Raw genomic sequence first — 20,943 nt, forward strand, 5'->3', positions numbered from 1 at the left:
TAAATATTTTAATTTTCTTACTAAAATGAAGCAATTACGAATGATTAATCTACATATTCTAACAAATTCTTAGCAACGAAATTAAATGAGTTCAAGTACCTAAATGGTTTTTTTTTTTTTTTTCTTGAGAAACAATACCTAAATGGTTTGTTACATTAACTATTGTCTTTTATCAATAATTTTGTAGCTCAATGACATTACACGCTGTCATTTATTAAGAGAATCACAGTTCAAATCCTCCTTATATTAACTATCAAATTATAAAAATAAAACTACTACTTTTTAAAAACCTAAATTAAAAATTTTTCATTCAAAATGACAAATATTTACATTTTCGATTTTTTTTTTTTTTTTTTGGCTTTGGTAAAAGATAATTAAGTATGAATTAATCATAACTATTAAATCTAGGCTTGTACATATGCATAAAGTTTACTTAAATAAAATTAAAAAATAAGAAAAATATTTTAAATATGATGGTATCCCCATTGATATAATCTCTTATACACCCTTTACGTTTTAAATAATATTATTTTGACATCCAAAAAATAGTACTATTTTCATACTATTTACATATTATTGAAGTCTATTATTATTATATCACGCACTGTAAATATGAATGTTACGTCATTCCAAGGCAAACATAACTATTTTTTCAGCTACTACTAATGATTGTGACTGAAAATAACAAAGCTTCAATTTGCAAAATGCAATAGCAACCAATGGGTCACTTCTAACACAATATTAAGAAATGAGGCTAGCTCCTTACAACAGCTTAATAATAATTTTAATTAATTTAATCAAATATTAACTGGATAGTTAAGCAATCAAGATTCAAGTTTGACATTGTTCATGGACAAACATTTTCAATGTAGTGAAGAATATACACACCCACACAGAGACTTTATAGGGCGACAACCCAAACTATAAAAAAACACTACAGGACTAAGCCTAACTCAATAAGTCTACTATTAAAGGATGCTACAATACATTATATACACATACGATGTTCCCATACTCGTAGCCAGTTTAGGAACCTTAGCTCCTTGCTTTGGCTAGCTATTGCAAATGCCGTTGTAGACATCAAAATTTTATGATGTATCCACATTCGTCCAATCGATCATGATCAAATATTTGTGATCCAATTAATTTCCATTTGATGATGTGTCAACAGTGGACAATCAACAAATGAAATCAAGCCACATGGCAAGCCCATGGGTTACTACGATGCACATAGAAATGACATGTGGCAATGTCAGAATAAACGATGCATATGGAAAGTTCTTATTAAATGCACGGCTAAAATTAAATTCAAATTTAGAATTTGTAATTAAATCTCAATAAATATTTAGTGAAAATTCCAAATCAAAGACCACTAAGTCGCCTATAAATATAGGCTTCTCGTATGAGAAAAAAAAGATAGACACTTAGAGAGAAAAACCCTATTGACACTCTATCAAAATAAAGAGTTCTCTCTAAGTCCAAAAGAGCATCATTGCTCCCTCAAAATCAAGGTTCATTCCTACTTCTTCAAATCAAAGTAAGGATTTTCCATCAGGTTGTTTTGATTTGGTAAGAGATTAAGCCAACATCCGTCGCATCAAATCAAGTGCATACATTCAACTACTCATTAAACTCGGAGACAATAACACATGATTCAAGATGACGCTTCATAGCTCTTTGGATTGTAAAGCTTCTTGGAGATCGAATCAGAGGAGTTTATTTTATTCTATCATTTTAAAGAGTTATATAGATAACTGTACTCAATTCCATATCAATCAATATAAATTGATCATTTAGTACATTATTTCATGACAATGTTATTTATCTCTTATGAAATATTTTTTTGTATGAATGTCAAGAATGCTTGGTCGGAGTCCATCCTAGAAGTCTTTATGTCTCCAATCTACCCAGATCAATGGCCTCAAAGAATCTAAGATACCCATGAATGCAACCAAAAGAGTTGGAGGGTTAATAAGCAACAATACTTCCACAAGTCCCAGTTGATTGCTTAAAATTACACTATTATTTTAGTTTCAGTATGCAATATCACAAAAATTTTATGTTTAATTACATGTAAATATATGAGTTTAAAAGATATCTCTTATATATATATATTCTTAACGTGTATTTTTCTATTAAGGGAGATTAAAACTAGTCAACTAATCATGCAGACATGCAGCCAAGAGAATCCAAGGGTCAAGATCAATTGGGGCATGACTTTTGAAGCATTAAAGAAGTAGAAGAAAAAAAAAGTACTGGAATTAAAAAGGGATGAAAAATATTCGTTAAAGCCAAAATTGGAAAAATCCAAATATGGATACATTCTGCACTATTTTAGTATTTTTGTCATAACTTGTTACAAAAATGTCCAAGAGTAGAAAATCTTCAATTTTTTAGTTTAACACAAATTCAATATATAAATATATATATATATATATATATATATATATCGTTTTGGAGGCCAAAAGTGGGATGGAAGTTGACAACAGATACAATTCCAAAAATCATGGATTTTACATCCTAAATTTGTGGGATTTTCTCTTTTTCTTTTGGAGGAGGTTGACGTAATAGAGGAGGAAAAACACTAGAATGTTTTTTATCCTTTTTCTTCTTCTTTTAGAGGTTTAGCATTATTTTTATTGATTTCTTTTGCATAACTATGTGTGGCTAAATCTATGGTTAGGGTTAGAGGAGAAACCTAATATTTTTAACATGTGTTCTTGGGATTATCTTTGTGCTTTCTATGGATTAATGATTGAATTTTGAGATTAATTTACTATTTGGAATCATTGCATATTGACAAGTTCTTAATATTTAATATGAGATATATATATATATATATATATATATATATTAAATGCTTCAACTTTTTGATTTGTTGCGATCTGAGAATATATTGAATACTTAATCTCTCCTATAATATGTCAATAAAATTACTTGTTCAATCACTCATATTCAATCTAGTTTACACATTGACACCTCGGGAATTCAGAAAGCACTATGTACAAATCATCAACAACATTGAGAACAACTACCATTATAAATATGGAGATGATGCTTTTGGACTTAAAACTCTTTAACACAGAAGAGAGTGTGAATTCTCTTTTACATCAAAATATTTGAAACTACACTTTTCTATAGCTATTTTTATTACGAGAACTTCCATGCTGCTTTTGAAGTGTTTAGTGCAGACTACGATCATCAATTGGATTATGGTCGAGCCAATTGCATTTGGACGTTACATGAGGATGGATTCAACTTTTATCAAATAAAATATCAAGAGAATGTGAAGTAGCATGATTGGGAAAAATAAATATGAAGGTGATGAAAGCTTTGTATATCATAATAAATAAAAGGAATGATTTGATGAAGGAAGTTTAACATATAGTTTGTAACCTAGCTGAAATGTTAGTCCATTGACATCTATATTGGCTTATATTTTCTATCATTTAAGAAAAAAAAAAATCTTTTCCACTCATTTGATGTGAACATACTATTGTTCAAAATTCATATTTGTTGAAATTCAATCAACATCTAAGTCATATTCAACCAAAGTAAGAATAATCGTGGGTTGGTACATGAACAATGATATATTTTAGGGCTCATCATTGTTGATAATCGGTATTTGTATTAAACACTTTAAAAGTTGCGTGGAAGTTCACCTACCAAAAACAGTAATAGAAAAGTGTCGTGTTTCTCAACTTGATGAAAAAGGAGAATTCCCACTCTCCTTTGGGTTAATGAGTTTTAAGGCCAAAATCATCATCTCCATTTGCTAGTTAATTAAAACCCCTACTTTTAGGCTCGGTCAAAATTGAATTTCATATGAATTTCATTGTTTCATCATTCTCTTTCTCTTGAATGAACAGATTATAAAACCCATATTATTCAAAACTCCAACTATTTCTTCAAAACCCCTACTATTCGGTGTCTTGACTAGATGATAAAATATTAACATGAAAAATGATTGTAATATACTTATTTTGATTTTTCATAACTTTTTATCCAACTGTTGGATTTCAAAATTCTTTAGCTTTCTAGAAACTACTTATCCAAACCTTTCTAGGAACACCAAGATCAAGCCAATCTAAGCTTGGGAAGGCCTTTATCAGGCCATTACAAGTCAGTAGCCACTAAGTGGCCGTCAGAGCTAAAGGGTCACTTTTCCATTATAAATACCCCCAGACCCCCCTCAAATAATAATAAATAAAAAAATTGGGCATCTTTGGAGCTGGGTTCTGGGTAGATTCTCTCTCTCTTTTCTCTACATTTGTCTCCTAAAAACACATAAAAAAAATAAAAATAAAAACCTTTGATTCCTCTCTTCTCTCAACAATCTAGAGGTAGTGTTCTTTCTTTCTTTTTCCTCTCCTTGGTCTTAGGACCTCGGATTTGAGGTTTAAAGGGTGTAGATGTAGCTTTTTAGCTACAATCTACACCCTTTGCCTTATCTTGCTTTATAAGTTGCTTTATTGCATTTCTTATCATTTTCTTCCTTTACCTTGCTTCCTAGCATGTTCTATAGCTTTCCTAGCATGACCACTTGCCTTTTGACATGTTTTACTGCTTTGATTATGTTGGCCTAGCCTTCTTGGGTTAGGATATGCCTAAATATTGTGTTTGTGCTTAGTTCCATGTGTCTAGGTGCTTTTTAGCATGCTTAAGTTTAAATCTACTTGTTTATGTGCTCCTTGTCTTGTTGATGCTTAGATCTACTTGTTTGTGTGTTCTTTGCCATGTTTTTGCTCAGATCTATATCTTTATGCGCTTTGTGCAATGTTCATGTGTCTAGATCTACATGTTGGTTGCTATGCCATGTGCTTCTAAAGCCTCTTTTATCTTTGTTGTACCTCTTTCTTATGTTTTGGCTCTATAGGTAGGGTGTAGATCTAGATCTTGTAGTTTAGGCCTACATCCATACAACTAGGCCTATATCAAAGGTTTTGGATCATTTCCTTTATGCATGTCTATGGCTGCTTGCTTGCTTCTATGATTTATCTCCATGTTTGCCTGTTTAGATCTAGGCTTTGTCATGCTTTGTGCCCTCCGTGGGCTTGTGCTCGTCAGTCTTTGAGGCCACTTTCTTGTGTGGTTGCATTTGTTCCTCTTGTTGATTGTTTGGATGTTACCATTTGTGAGACACACCTCTATGGTGTTGGTGTGCTTGATTCACACCTTTCTCTACTCTGCATAATGTTTATATGCTTGACTTGCTTGCTTTGTGCCACCCATTTGGCTTTCTTTGCTTCTTTGCATCTTTGTACGCTTGTCTACATGTTCATGCATAAGTCTGTGTTGTCCATTCTCCAATCTCATGGAATTATGGATACTTGATCCAAACCTACATTTGTGCTCCTAGGACACCCTCTTTTGTTTGATAACATGCTTGTTTGACCCTGTTCGGCATCTTTTGCTACCTTGTCTTTGAGCATGCTTTCCTTCTATTTGTTGCTTTGCTTGTCTACTGGCTTTTTTCTTGTCATTGTATGGACACCTGGAGTAGGGTGCGACCTCCTAGATGCAAGTAAATGGGTAAGGATGCAAGCAAAAAGATGTAAGCCCACAAAAGGGTAATGTTCAATAGAGAGAAAAGATTGTTCAAAGGAAACAATCCAAGTTACCATCACATCATGATCCCATCATCACTAGGTCTTGTGCTAGAAAGATGTCTACTAGAGATCCTTTAGCTTTTGAAGTAAGTGTTGCCAAGTTCATGCAGATGAAAGAACAAATGGCAAAAATGATGTGCATGATGCAACGATTGGTTGTAGGAAGGAACCGAGATTCATCTAGTCACACTATAAAGGGCTTTGCGCTTGGTTTTGAAAATGAGACTCGACTGCCACCAGATCCAAATCAAGGTCAAACCACACAGCCATTTGTCCCACAAGGAGGTGACCAAGAATTGAATCCTCCTAAGGATAAGACCTCAGAGTTTGGTTATGGTCAGGTCAAAAGTTCAGTAGAGATCCTGACTGAGAAAATCCATATCATAGAGGGCTCCAGCGCCCGAGGAAATGTCAATCTAGATGGCCTAACCAATTTCCCCTAGGTCATTATGCCTCCCAAGTTCAAGGCACCTAAGTTCCTCAAGTATAATGGCACTGGAGATCCTTACCTCCATCTGTGCATGTTTTATAGGAAGATGGCACCTTATGGAGACAATCATCCTTTATTTTGCTAGATTTTCCCTGATAGCTTGACTAGCCCTATAGCCACATGGTATGTTAGATTGGAAAAGACCTCTATCTGGAGAGATATGGCCAATGCATTCTTGGAGTGATAGACCAAGAATGTATTGACCCATTACGATGAATTAATCAATTAATTCAATTAGCATGCAATAAGCATGGCAGCACAAACAAATCACCAACTAAGTTAAAATCCAACGGAAAATAAATTGACATGATGATTTGTTTACGAATGGGGAAAACCTACGCAGCAAAAACCCCACCGAGTGATTTTAAGGTCATCACTTATGAGAATTCACTATTATCACAACAAGTGGTTACAAGTAAAGGAATCATAGTACCTTATATCAACCTACAATTGAACCCCTACCATAATACCCAATTAGACTTGTTCTGTAGTGACAATCTCTCCTTTCAATGCACGGCTCTCAGTACGTGACTAACCAATTCAATGGGCAGATCCTAGTACACAGCTTACTCACTAACTTGAGAAAGATGTTGGCTGCAAAGTTCTTCACTTCATCAACACAATGAAAATCACGAAACTTCTTAGTTACAAAACCCTATGATGTACAAACACAGCAACTTCTTGAATAGAAAGATGAACTAGGGCATATGTCTCTGGTTCACAATATGCTTGTGAAAAACTTTTGCATTGAGTTGCATCCACTGTGACGGCCCTTAAAACAATCCTTATATATGTTTAGGGTTCTGAGAAAAAAAAAAACTCAAACATCTATTCACGGATTGGAGTGAAATCAGCTCTGAAAAACTTATTTTCATAAACCTTGACAAATACCCTATCTATCGAGAAGCTGTCAAACATCGGGTAAAACAGTCTTTTAAACCTCGATAGATACTAGCTGTCGAGTTTTAAAATCCAGCACTTATTCATTTGATTTTTGGACAGACTTGCATGGTTTTAAAACTTGAACTTGAAACTTTGTTTCTTGAAACATTAAACACATTCTAGATCTACTCAATTACAAGTAAAGTACGTTTTTGTCAAAAGATTAGCCAATTCTATATTGCCATATGTTCCTAACATGATTCACATATGTCCTAAAAATCTCCCCCTTTGCCAATCCGTGACAAATCCACAACAAACAAATGAACATATGAGAAAAGTCATAAATCACTCAACTTATACTCACTTGTTGAATACAATAAAATCTATCCTAACATAAACCCTTGAAAAACTTTGCAAGAAAAGAGTTCATGGCAAGAGAGGGTTTGACAACTTGTATTTATGAAATACTTTAAACAAAACTTATCACAGCATCTTAGTGTCAAATAGAAATAAAAAATTGCATACAATTAATAAGAAGCATGTGCATAAAGAGAGAAAAAAAAACAACACATATAAAGATAGGTGAAAAAACTGTAATAACAACCTCATCATATATATAACATCATAAGTACAAGGTTTGCTATTACAATGTAAGAACAATGTATCTCTAAAAGAAGAAAAAGAAAAAAAATACATAAGTCCTCACTACATCCCTCAAAAAAATATAAACACTCTCCCTAACAAAAATCTTCTATGCTAACTCTCCCCCTTTGTACATGACTACTCTCATCTCAAAACTACTCCCCCGTTTTGTCACGAATGACAAAGGGTAAGTAAATCAAGCAGTCATCTCATCATCACTGGGTAAGCTAGCATCCTCATCCCCATCATCATCGTCGTCGTCGAAGTCACCATCATCGTCCTTGTCCTCAGATGCCTCTGGAGAAGGAGAGGGAGACTCTACGAAGCCACCAAGGCAAGCCTGCTGTTGTACAATATGACCGACACGAGTGTTCACCTGACACAACTAATCATTTAGTGTGTCAAGGCGAGCATCCTTGGGCTGCAACTGCGCCATGACCGCCTCGAAGGTCACACCACCTGCTAATGAAGAAGGTGCAGATATGGAAGTAACGGAAGAAGCTAGAAGAGTCACTGTCTCTGTCCATGGCTGCTTCAGTCGAAGCTGGGCCTCGCTCCGTCTAATGGTAGTCGTGTTTATGGCACATATAACAGGAAAATGGTGAAGAAGCCTCATGATAGCAGAAGGAAAAATGAGCTTATCACGAGTCATCGTATCCCTATAGACATCTATGAGGAATAAGATGAAGTGAGAGGGAAAATCAATAGAAAGTCACTCAAGAAGGAATAACAAAAATCAAGCACGAGGCTCTGTCATGGAGTTAGAGTGAAACATTAGGTGGAGAACGAATGTCATCACCATGTTAAGGAATCTTGGACCTTTTGCAAAGCCCTAGCAAGGGTTGTTTTAACGGTCACCCCAAGATGAAGGTGTCTTATAAAATAGAGACGAGAGTTTGTCTTTGGATATAGTCCTTAGACAATCGCAGCTAGGGTAGTCAGGATGCGCTACCCTAGGAACGAGTAGTACCTCGGATACAATATCAGGAGTAACTATGATGCATGTACCTCAAACGTGAGTGACAAAATGAGGTACAGAGTAATTAAATCCATGCATATTGGAGTAAAACTCTTGTATGATCATGAAGGGACTAGTGACTGGGATGCCACATAGTGACTCCCAACCCTGACTGTAGATGACAGTGGGAAGGTCAGTATCGAAAAAGTCTGATAAAACGACTTGGCGTTTCGAATGAATGCCGCGTCATGAAAAGTTCTCTGAGAAATCCGACTTGGCCTTCTCATCACAGAATTGGACATGAGAGGGGGTAGAATTAGAGGAAGATGCTTGTCTGTTGGCTTGTTTCTTTTGTCTTTGCATGTACACATATGGAGCATGGACACTTGGAGCAAGAGTACAACCTCCTAGGCGTAAGCAAAAAGGGCAAGGATACAAGTGAGAGGATGCAAGCCCACAATGGGCAATTTTCAGTAGATTAGGGGGCCTAGCCCCTCCAGAGTAGTTTTCTCTTTCTCCCTCTCTCTAGGCCTCTTCTCTAGAGCATGTATTAAGGTTCCCCCTCTCCTTGTACCATTTAATTTTCCTGCACCTTGCTTGGGCCGTGCTCTCTAAGTATCACAATGTCTATTTTACATTTCCTGTACCTTGCTGGGCCATACCCTTGGAACATTGGCAATATCTATTTTACTTTCTTGCTCTATGTGATAGCATTATGCATGATATATGTGTGTGCGTGCACGCCTGTGTGTGTGTGGGGATGATCATGCACTTTGTATGATGGACTTTCATGGTTACGCGAGTGACCCTCGCTGATCATGAGTGCTCTTGACCTTATAGTGTGGGTATGCACTCAAGGTGATTATTGTAAGTGCATATTCATGCTATATTGTTGCATGATCATCGCAATGTGATTGTCTTAATCCATGTCACCTAAGTGACATTGCTTTCCCTATATATGCGACATGCATTAACATGCTTGATGTTTTGAAGGGCTTCAGCTCGTCACAGTACAAGCATGTCGATACACGTCGTATACACAGATGCGAAACCCTGCCAATGCGCTATAGCACACCAAACGTGAAACTCTGCCAGATTTTCGCCGTGAAAATGGGGCATTCCCATTGTTGTATTCTCACGTTGAAAGCTTGGTAAGAATAGCATTTGATGTGCTATGACGCACCTGAGGCGAAGTACTGTCGGATTTCTGCCACGAAAGTAAGGCGAAATGTTACCAGATTTTCACCGTGAAAATTTGACAACAATTCCATACGCACCAAGAAAGCATCAACTAGGGCCATACCCATTCCGAAATCAAACCTCAAAACCTAATTCATTTTAAGCCTCGTAAGCTAATGCCAATAACTCGTTTTCAATTGCCAATGTTTAAAAATTATGATTTTACCTAAACAAAGGATTGTCCTTGGATAGGCGCTGTGGAGTGCCTAACATCTGCCCGACACGTAATCAGACTTCCGATCTCAATAATCAAGATTTTTTATCCATTCATATTAGATTAGGAAAAATGACACTTTTCTCAGTCTCAAATCGGTAATAAAATCAAATAGAGTCAAGTAACTAATCACACCTTAAAAAAAACCAATGATTAGTGGCAACTTCACTTACCCTTGGTAATTTCCTTCAAAATCCACTCATATTCCAATCACACACGGGGTATGACACACCTCCACAGCACCCGAGCTCCGAGCTTTGTATGCACATGCATGCCTACACCCTCTTTCTTCCCGAAAGGAGGGAGAAACATGTGAGCGTCACCGTGATGGGTGGTTGAGCAACCGCAAGGCGTCGACATTATGGATAATAAATGTGAAAGTATTTTCTCTACTTTCGAGGTTGATTTGAGTTTAAAACACCTTGACACATGAAAACACTTTGCAAGGCTAGCATTAGGCCTAGGCCAATTAGGTCATTGCCTAAGGCCCCCTAACTAAAGAAAGGCCCCAAATTTGGGGGGCAATTTTCTTTTTCTTTTTTTCGAATATTTTTGGGAGATATTTACAAAAAAATAGTTTTTTTTTTCAATATTATGCCTTAAGAATTAAGTAATGCTAGAGATAGAGATAAGACAAATTTAAATAAATAGATTTTACAAATAAGAAGATGTTAAAAATACTATAAATTTTACTACATAACTTTCTGTAAGGACACGATTCCTTTGCGGCCCATTAACATTTTTGGGCTCACACACGAAAGATCCCTCACAATATGATTTGTAGAGAGTGGGCTTGAAAAGCTTGGGTTTGGTCGCGGGGCGATGTTCCGATCCTGATTTTGGAGGGATTTCTATAGGAAAAGGAGTTGGGCTTGAACATTTAAGCCCTAAGGCGTCGCACCCTATGGGATGGGACTCCTCGGAGTTGATCCGAGGACCATTGAGGCCTTATCTCGGTTACCCAACGACAGACTTTCTTCAGTGAGGTCCGGTGTTGTTGAGAGGTTCTCCCCCATGTAGTCTTTCTTTTTCGGAGGTGGGATGGGGCTCCCCTTAGATTTACTTACTTTCTTCTTTTATACTCGTCTGCGTTAATTGTCCTTCGTCCACGTGTAGGGTCAATCTTTACAAGACTGATATTTGTCCCATCAGTCTAATCCCAGAATTGTTGGGGATGGTTGATAAGGCTGCAAAGTATGGCTCTGTCATGTGTTGGGTCTTATCTGGAAGGGTAGTAAGAATAACTTCCCCAAGATATTTTGGATCTCCTTACAAATTCGTCCCTATACCAGTTTTACCCCTTTATTCCGGTGGGATTCAGGATCTGCCGAGGACTGAACTGTCCTCGGCTACCTCCCAAAATTGTTTTGTGCTTTGTATTGTAGAGCTTGGGCCACAGTTCTCCTCGGCTCGGGCCTTTGGACTCTCTAAGGGCAAATGGGCCTGGTCCATGAATTATTGGGCCCCACAATAGCCCCTCAAAACCCTTCTATCCGACTTCCGGGTTGGGAAGGAGGGTTTTGGCAAACCCGGGCCCTTAATGTGGCTTATTTAGTTCAACCCCGCATTTATGTGAGCGGTTTTCCACCTGTCCAAGAAGTTAGCCGGTTTTCAAGGGATTCCGTTTAATCTGCTCGTGATCTACTCCTGTCGCTTGGCTGTCCCAGACGCGCCCTTAATGAATCCCCTTTACGAGGCTCATTTATGTCCGGCGGCTCATCTGATAAGGTGGGGAAATGGAACGGACGCCTCTTTTTTCTTCAGATTCTTTAGGAAACTAGAATGCATTTAATACCCTCCGTTTTGCCCTTCCTATAAGAAGGCAAGCAGGAGGCCATCACTTTCGTGCAGACCCCTTTCCTTCCTTCTGAGATCTGAAACTCGTAGCCTCCTTTAGCGTCTTCGTAGCCCGTTTGTTATACACCATATCAGTATACGCCTACCATAACGAATGATGAAGGAACCATGCCCCTCCTCAAAACACCATGTTCTGATAAAACTTGAAATGACTCGATCAGGGCAAGGATGGCGCAGACTTAAGATTTGTCCCGCCTCTCTTTCAGCCAAAATCCGAAGCAGGGGCTCGTCACGTCGAATTCTCGGCGTGACTAAGTCGAGAACACCCAATATCAGCACCACCCGACTCCTCACGAGCGTACCTAACATGGCACCAGTGTGTTAGGAGTCAGGGCTGAGGCAGGGGCGAAGTGCTTCTGCGTCTCCCTCTCTTTGCTCACTGGTGCCCTCCTCCACCTTCCTCTTATAGTCTTCCCAGCACCAGTTCCTCCCTGGTGCTGTCCTTCTCCCTCTTTTACTCCTCCCTTTGTCTCTTCGTCTCTCCCCCTCTTCTTCTCCTCCTTCTCTTACTCATGTCCTCCATCTTCTTCATTCATCTCCTCCATCTTCTTCATTGATTTCTTCCTTACTATTTCCTTCTTCTTCATTTTTTTTTTGAAGTGAGTTCCTCTCTTAGTATGAGCAACAATGAGGCAGAGATTGGAGACTTTGAAGACAAGTTTAAAAGGTGCTTGACCGTTTGCTTATTTGTACTGTGGATGTTAGTGCTGCTTCGGCAGCCCCTCTTTTGTATAGGCTTGTTGAAGCCCCTTTTTGTACATTGTAATGATTTTTCATATTAATAAAAGTTGTTTCTATTTCATTTTGCATGTTTTGTCTCTGTTTTATAAATTTGCAAGCGCCGCTCGGCACAATAATATAGCATCTAAATCAATGACGACTAAGACCAAAATACTTAATAATAAAAAGATGTTGCCATAACTTTAATAGAAGTGCTTGGCACAATAAGGCAGACCAATAAAAAGTAATACTTACCCCCTTGGCTTGGGTCCGAGGACCATGCAAGGCCTTGGTTATGTCCAGAACTCGTAATAATAATAATTTTTTGTACTTGGTTTCCCCATAGGCTTGAGTCCGAGGACCATACAAGGCCTTGGTTCTGTCCAAAACTTGTAATAATAATAATTTTTTGTACTTGGTTTCCCCATAGGCTTGAGTCCGAGGACCATATAAGGCCTTGGTTCTGTCCAAAACTTGTAATAATAATAATTTTTTGTACTTGGTTTCCCCATAGGCTTGAGTCCGAGGACCATACAAGGCCTTGGTTCTGTCCAAAACTTGTAATTCTTCTTTTAAGTAGTTGGTTTCCCCAGAGGCTTGAGTCCGAGGACCATACAAGGCCTTGGTTCTGTCCAAAACTTGTAATTCTTCTTTTAAGTAGTTGGTTTCCCCAGAGCTTGAGTCCGAGGACCATACAAGGCCTTGGTTCTGTCCAAAACTTATAATTTTCTTTTTTGTACTTGGTTTCCCCATAGGCTTGAGTCCGAGGACCATGCAAGGCCTTGGTTCTGTCCAAACTTATAAGATTTTCTTTTTTGTACTTGGTTTCCCCATAGGCTTGAGTCCGAGGACCATGCAAGGCCTTGGTTCTGTCCAAAACTTATAAGATTTTCTTTTTTGTACTTGGTTTCCCCATAGGCTTGAGTCCGAGGACTATGCAAGGCCTTGGTTCTGTCCAAAACTTATAAGATTTTTTTTACTTGATTTATTCTTTTTTTTCGACCATAAGCCCCTACACCAGGGCGGGGAAAGTTGGCTCGAGGCTGGAAGCCCCTAGAGATGCCCGCGCCCTTAGTACTGCGAGGCGTAGCCCCTAGCAGAAGTTTTCGTCGGAGCGACAACCATATGTCGCCGGAGACGGAGGAGATCCCAGAAATTTCTGCTTGCCAATGAGTTGATTCCACCGCCACCTGCGCCAACGCGCAAGCTTTCCCACAGATGGCGCCAATTGTAAGGACGCGATTCCTTTGCGGCCCATTAACATTTTTGGGCTCACACACGAAAGATCCCTCACAATATGATTTGTAGAGAGTGGGCTTGAAAAGCTTGGGTTTGGTCGCGGGGCGATGTTCCGATCCTGATTTTGGAGGGATTTCTATAGGAAAAGGAGTTGGACTTGAACATTTAAGCCCTAAGGCGTCGCATCCTATGGGATGGGACTCCTCGGAGTTGATCCGAGGACCATTGAGGTCTTATCCCGGTTACCCAACGACGGACTTTCTTCAGTGAGGTCCGGTGTTGTTGAGAGGTTCTCCCCCATGTAGTTTTTCCTTTTCGGAGGTGGGATGGGGCTCCCCTTAGATTTACTTACTTTCTTCTTTTATACTCGTCTACGTTAATTGTCCTTCGTCCACGTGTAGGGTCAATCTTTACAAGACTGATATTTGTCCCATTAGTCTAATTCCAGAATTGTTGGGGATGGTTGATAAGGCTGCAGAGTACGGCTCTGTCATGTGTTGGGTCTTATCTGGAAGGGTAGTAAGAATAACTTCCCCAAGATATTTTGGATCTCCTTACAAATTCGTCCCTATACCAGTTTTACCCCTTTATTCCGGTGGGATTCAAGATCTGCCGAGGACTGAACTGTCCTCGACTGCCTCCCAAAATTGTTTTGTGCTCTGTATTGTAGAGCTTGGGCCACAGTTCTCCTCGGCTCGGGCCTTTGGACTCTCTAAGGGCAAATGGGCCTGGTCCATGAATTATTGGGCCCCACACTTTCATTTATTTATTTTTTTTTATACAAGATAAAAATTCTACTCTAACATAATCTAAGTGCATATATGTGTGAAGTTCTCTCCTAGAAACTTAAACCTCAGCCCTTTCTCCCCACACCCCACAAGCACTTATATTTATAGAGTGATCATTGCGCCAAGGGTGTAATGGTCTACATAACTTTTATAATTTGATGTAACAATAAAATAACAGGTAAACTTCAACAAACTATTGAATGCATTTTTAATGAATTTTTGTAATTGGTGATATATCTTTGAAATTCTCATGTTGTAAATTTTATAATATCTTTCTAGTATTTTTGTAAGTCTCTTGTCACTGATTACATCTATTACAACATTAGTTTGTAGTAAAATTTGTTATAATTTTAGCATTTTCTAAAAAAAAAAATCATATTAAAAAGTAAAAAAAAATGGATATTTTTTTAAAAAAAAATTATTATATAAAATGCTAGTTGAATATTATTTAAGTGATAACATGAAGGCCCCATTTGAAGATTTTGCCTCAGGCCTCCGAAATGTTCGAGCCAACCTTGACACTTTGCATGCTGAATTTTATGTCATTGAGATCTATTTTGTATAGTCTAAACTGATTGTATCTAGAAGTGTTTGCATGCATCTGTTTATGGGTTGCATAGTGTTAAGTTTGCATATATTGAAAAAGTAAATATTTGTATTCATGTGTATCCTTACTTATTTTTTTTTTAGTTTGGTTTGTGTTGCTTTATTTTTCCCTGCCTTCTAAATTGTCCCCAAATTTTTTTCCAAAACTTGTTTTGTTTTTCCTATATTCTTTAGGGGGAGAAAGATGTTTCTAAAACCTATGCTATTCATAGAGGGAGTTGTTGCTCTTCTTAGGGGAGTTGCCTCTATTTTCTATAGAGCATTTTTTTTTTTTTTTGGGTCACTCGATTCTCTATTTTCTCTTGACCTCTGTTGTGTATGTTTACTATCTACTCTTTGTTTGAGTCGTATTTGTCAATACGTGACAAAAAGGGAGAGAAAGGTTTTTAATTGTTTTTATTTAGAGGGAGATGAAATTGTTTTTGAAAGTGGAAGAAAAGAAAAGAAATTTTTTTGATGTATCTAACACAGGGGAGAGTTAGCTAGATTTATTGTTGCATATTTGCTATTTTAATAGCTTTTTCATGTTTATGTTAAAGCATTGTGATTCTTATTGTTTACCTTTTTTTATTTCAACACATGCGTTGATGTGCTCTTTTGAATGTTTTAGGAAAGATATGTAAATTCTAATCAAGATCTTCTGCCTCTTCTTGCAACTTCTAAATTAGAAGTCTTAGATTGGAATTTGTAATGTATTTGGGAATTTTAATTGTAATAGGGTTGTTCTTGTATTTGAGCATTTCGTTTTGTATGTAAGTTTCATCACGGATTGCCAAAGGGGGAAATTATTAGGTTCTAAAAGTTCAAAACAATTGACCAAGCGTGAGCACAAACTTGTCCAAATATAGATTTTAGAGTATATAAAATATATTAGACGATTCTCAATATGCTGCAAGTCAGAATAAAAGAACAACGAAGCTACAGGTTCAAGAAATCAAAACTTACCAGGCTCGACCGATCAAGAAGAAGGCTTGACTGATCAAGGCACGAATCTGTAGAATTTTAATTAAGGCCCAACAACTCATTAAGTTCATTAAATGATTAGGATTTCATATCTAATTCACGTAGTATTTAAAGGAAACCCTAAGACACGTTTTAAAAAGAGAGATAATAATTCTTCTTATGCCTTCTATTGTAGATTAAGGTTTTTGTACCCAAAGCTTTCTCAAATCTTTTGCTAGAGTTATTCTTTGAAGAAACTCAAGATTCAGTATTGTATAAATTGCTGCCATCACTAGTTATCAAAGGTACTAGAGATCTAAACTCTCAAGGGTAGTCTTGGAATCATAGACTGGAGGTCTATGTGGGAGATCTAAAGCGTGAACTGGAGGTTCATGTGAGAGCAGATTCGGATCAAAGAAGTCCAAGGAGTTTAAAGCTCAGTTTGGTAACTATAGTTAGATTTACTATGAGTTGGTATTCTTAACTGTAAATCTCAATTTGATATAGTAGATTGTTCTCTTGGAATCGTTCCCCTAGGTTTTATACCTTGAAACAAGTTGTTTTATTGGTTTTCCTAGATCATCACATCTTGTGTTATTTAGTTTTCTACTGTGCATGTTGATTGTGATGAATGTTTAACCTAAATCTAGATAATTAACTTAAATAAGAACTTGGCTAATAAATTAAGTTAAACATATTGTGTTTACCGGGGGTCTAAAACTTTACACTTTCCTTAGCTAAGTATTTTGCACTAGTTTGGTGAGACTGATGCGTGGGTTTTTTTTTTTTTTTGTTTTTTGTGTGTGTGTGGAGTTTTTAACTATAAATTTATTAAAATATTAAAATAGCTACATTCATGTGAATGCTCTTAATATATATTTTTCTCATTCGATAGCTTACTCCTCCCCATCCTCTGCATCCCATTAACCTTTGCCGTATACATCTACATACTCTTTTCAATGTCCTCATTTGATTATTGGTGCCCTAAAGTTTAATATCTTTAATTGAAACTCCTTTTTTTTTTAATCTTTTATGGTGTGAGCAATTTTGAGCATTAATGTCAAGATTTTGTAACTTAGTGGTATAATATGTTTTCCTTTACCATTAAAATCAGAATTTGAATATTTTTTTTACTCCATTATTATAATTATCGAATTATTTAAGAAAAAATATATATGAGAAGTTAACAATGTTATCAATTTAAACTGCCTCAAGCCTTTAGATAGTTGTCTTTGACTCAGTTTTTAGATATTTTAAATTTGACTAATTATTGTTGGTACTGATTAGTAAGTGTTTTTAGGGTATTTATTAATGAAGCATTTTAAAAAAAAAAAATTAATACAATTTTGATGGGAAATATAAAAAACTAATAAATTTTTTTTTTTCTTTTCTTTCCTATAAAAACTTTCTAAAAGTATATCCTAAACATATTTCCTTACAGAATCCATTAATAAAATCCATATAACTAGTTAGAATTAGACCAATTAAATCAACTAGACATGAGTATCTCTGTCAGAACTCAACAGACATTATCTCCTAATGGGATTTTGTGATGTCCTGTGCTAATGGGAGATCAAGTGCTGTGATGAAAGGAATTAGACATGGAGCTTGTGAGTTGTGATTATTTGATTAAGCGTATATGGGAGGAAGAGCTCAATAATATATGGCAGGATGTTGTGAGGAAAAAATGGATTGAGGAAAGACAAGTTGTTCTCCCATCAGCAAACATCTTAGATTAAGCCTTTTTCTTTTGTGGTTGACAAGAAAAGACTCAAGTTGTAAATTTGACTTTTCCTTCAGACCCAATCACTCAACGAAAGTAACCCAGCCAGCTGAAGAACTGACAAACTCAATTTCAACCGACCATTTGGTCGACATTGAGTCAAAAATCCATTCAATCGAATAAGGTGGGTCGAGTGGTGGGTTAACTGAATCGACCTATGGACAGCCCTGATTGTTACAAGCTAGTTTTTAATCCTATTAATCAAACTAAAATTTTATAATTTAATTACTATTACAATCAAATCCTAAATAATTGCATAATTACCTTTCTGATGACCGATCAAACATGTCAAAATGAGTGTCTACACCAAGCAAACAAGCACAATTACTACACCAACAACCCCCCCACCACCAAAAAAAAAAAATAGTTCTGTAACTGCTAGCCTAGTGATGGTGTAATTCTTAAGTGGAAAGGAACTCTTTAAATGCTTCCCATGTTAGACTTTTCTGAAGGTACTCAATATTAGAAGGGTTGAAAGGTCCTTTAATTCTGTCTATGAATTTTATCACTGCCCTAGCAGGAAGAATACTTCTTGATGGATCCGGTGAAGTTCTATAGCTCAAAGACGAAGAAAATCCCTGAAACATCATTTAACAAACGTAGTTTTGAGCTAGCAATAAGTAAATCGTGTGGAACAATAAACACAAACAGGTAGGAGAAAGTGCAAAATGTGCATTGATGTGAACTAGAATCTAGTTCAATTTTTTCTTATGAAAAGTTCTTCAAGGCCATGTTTTTCTAATCATCATAAGAGCTAAAATATTATAGTCAAGAATACTTTCGCCAATATTTACCATAGGTACATATTCATGTATAATGTACTTTATAAACACTAGGCTATAGCCTATAAAAGTAATGATAAACATACCTACAACTTAAATGCAGAGCAATTCCAAAAGAAAAGACAAGAAGAAAATTTTGGAATTTCAGAGCAACAAATAACAAAAGTGCTTGTTAACAAAACTATCTTCTCCTTTTTTATTGTTTTCCAACTAGGAGACTGGAATAATAAAGCAACAAAGCACTTATAGCTTGAGCATGGACTGCTTATTCTATTCTAAGAGAAGGAAATAATGTTATACTACAAGTTAGCTAGTCCAACAAATCCCAAAGCTCGGAAGATTTTTTTTTTTTTTTGACAAATGAGAGAATCCAAACTTTTTTTGAATATTTGACTATTTCTTTGAGTGTTTGCAATCCCACGTCCCACACACACCAAATTATTACAGGGAGAAATCCCTTAAGGGTAGCTCCAAAATATTGACAAAAGATTTCAAAACCAAGATCTCATAGATATCATGAGGCTCTAGAGTTTAGAAATCATTAGGCTAACCCGGTTGATGAGTTTTGAATTTTAACTTTAAGTAATCACAATTAAACATGGATATATCTATTGTCTTCTGACATTCTATTGATGTAGCTCATAAGTTGTTTCCGATGTTATTGTTCACAAATAATTTGAACATTAGCCAACAAAATGGAATTTACTTTTTATGTTAAATCAGGAGATCCCAAATTCCCATAATTTTCACTCATAAAGCTATATTGTGCCATACCATTATCTTAGGAAATGCAAAAGGTGCGCTAAACTACAGAAAACTATCAATGTACTTCAAAAATACAGTTCTATCATACTCTAAACCAATAAAAACAAAATGTTTAATATATAAATTAACTTATTCACAAGAATTTTTTTAATTATATCAATTTTTTTATAGGTAATTGCCTTTACTAGTATTTTTAAGCAAATAAAGTCACTGTATTGCATAATATTTCTATTATAAAGTACTATCACATGCATAATCCTTCTTTTAAGTTTTTAGTTGAGCTATTTTAGAATTACAACCAATTCTACACTCATTTTCACAACTATTTTAAATGACTAACTGCCTGTCACTCGGCCACTTTTTTTCACCCCATTTTTATTGTGAGAGGTGAACCATTCTGAGGTGAACAATTCTGGGTTAAACTAGTTGTTAACAAAATGCAACCAATCCACATGGGACACGTGCTTTTCCCCTTTGCCTGAAGCCCAAGAGAAATGAAATTTGATCTAAATCAACTCACCTTGAAGATAAGCACCTCCACTTCCTCCTCATCCACAACTGCATGAACAATAAGCGCTTCTCCCTTGGCAGACTGGCTATACACTTCCAACATCGCAATTTCCTCATTGTACCCATATTCTTCATCACCTTCATCTTCATCTCCTTCCTCTTCTTCATCATATCTCACTCTCCTCCTCACAGCACAAGATACCCAACTCCCCAAAACTCTTTTGTTGCTCAATTTCACAGCTTTAATGCCAAACCATACGCTATCTTTGCAGGTATAGGTGTTTCCCAGAAGAGAAAATGGTAACATGGGTGGTGAGGATAGCATTGCCCATCCTCCTAAATGCTTTAACATTGTTATTGGGCACATTGTAAGTGCTTCTGAGGGTCAGTCACAACACGAGTCTTTCACTATAAAGATAAGGTCACACGTGTGCAACTATATTTGTTTAGAGATTCAGCAAAAAGAAAAAAGAAAAAAAAAAATCTATGTTACAGAGATTCTCGAATCTGAACACAGTGTAACTCTTTCTCACTTTTTTACTGTGAGAATTCAGAAGGGGCTGGGCTCAAATAGTAACAGTCTGATCGGACTGGGACACAGGCTTCTCAATAAAAACCGTGGCGTGCATGTCATATGATAATTGATAAGGGGGTGGCATGCGTGGTTCTTATCTTTCTGCAATTTGCATTACACATGTTTCACTTGTCATTTGTCTATTGGATCCATGTGTTGTTATACACCAATAGAGAAAAGACAGTAAAAAGTGACGATTTTTTTTAATAAAAATTAATCAACCAAATTGACTGCCATAACGTTAAATAACTTGAATTTTTTTTTTAAATCAAATTAACTTATAATTTTGGTCAGTAACTTTTATACTATGCCTCAATTTAGTTTCTTACATTTCAAATATGTC

The 20,943-nt window shown here is 36.5% G+C and overlaps 1 protein-coding gene across 1 annotated transcript; it reads right to left on the minus strand.

The window, feature by feature from the left end:
• Positions 1–18,208: 18,208 nt before the first annotated feature.
• On the minus strand, positions 18,209–20,527 carry LOC115981977. Its single transcript, XM_031104438.1, has 2 exons — positions 20,037–20,527; positions 18,209–18,547 (listed from the first exon to the last, which is right to left on the minus strand). The coding sequence occupies exons 1-2, from the start codon at positions 20,391–20,393 to the stop codon at positions 18,371–18,373; spliced, it is 534 nt and encodes a 177-aa protein (XP_030960298.1). The 5' UTR covers positions 20,394–20,527; the 3' UTR covers positions 18,209–18,370.
• Between the last annotated feature and the right edge of the window lie 416 nt (positions 20,528–20,943).

This window comes from Quercus lobata, chromosome 3 (assembly GCF_001633185.2).
Source record: "Quercus lobata isolate SW786 chromosome 3, ValleyOak3.0 Primary Assembly, whole genome shotgun sequence".
NCBI lineage: Eukaryota > Viridiplantae > Streptophyta > Magnoliopsida > Fagales > Fagaceae > Quercus > Quercus lobata.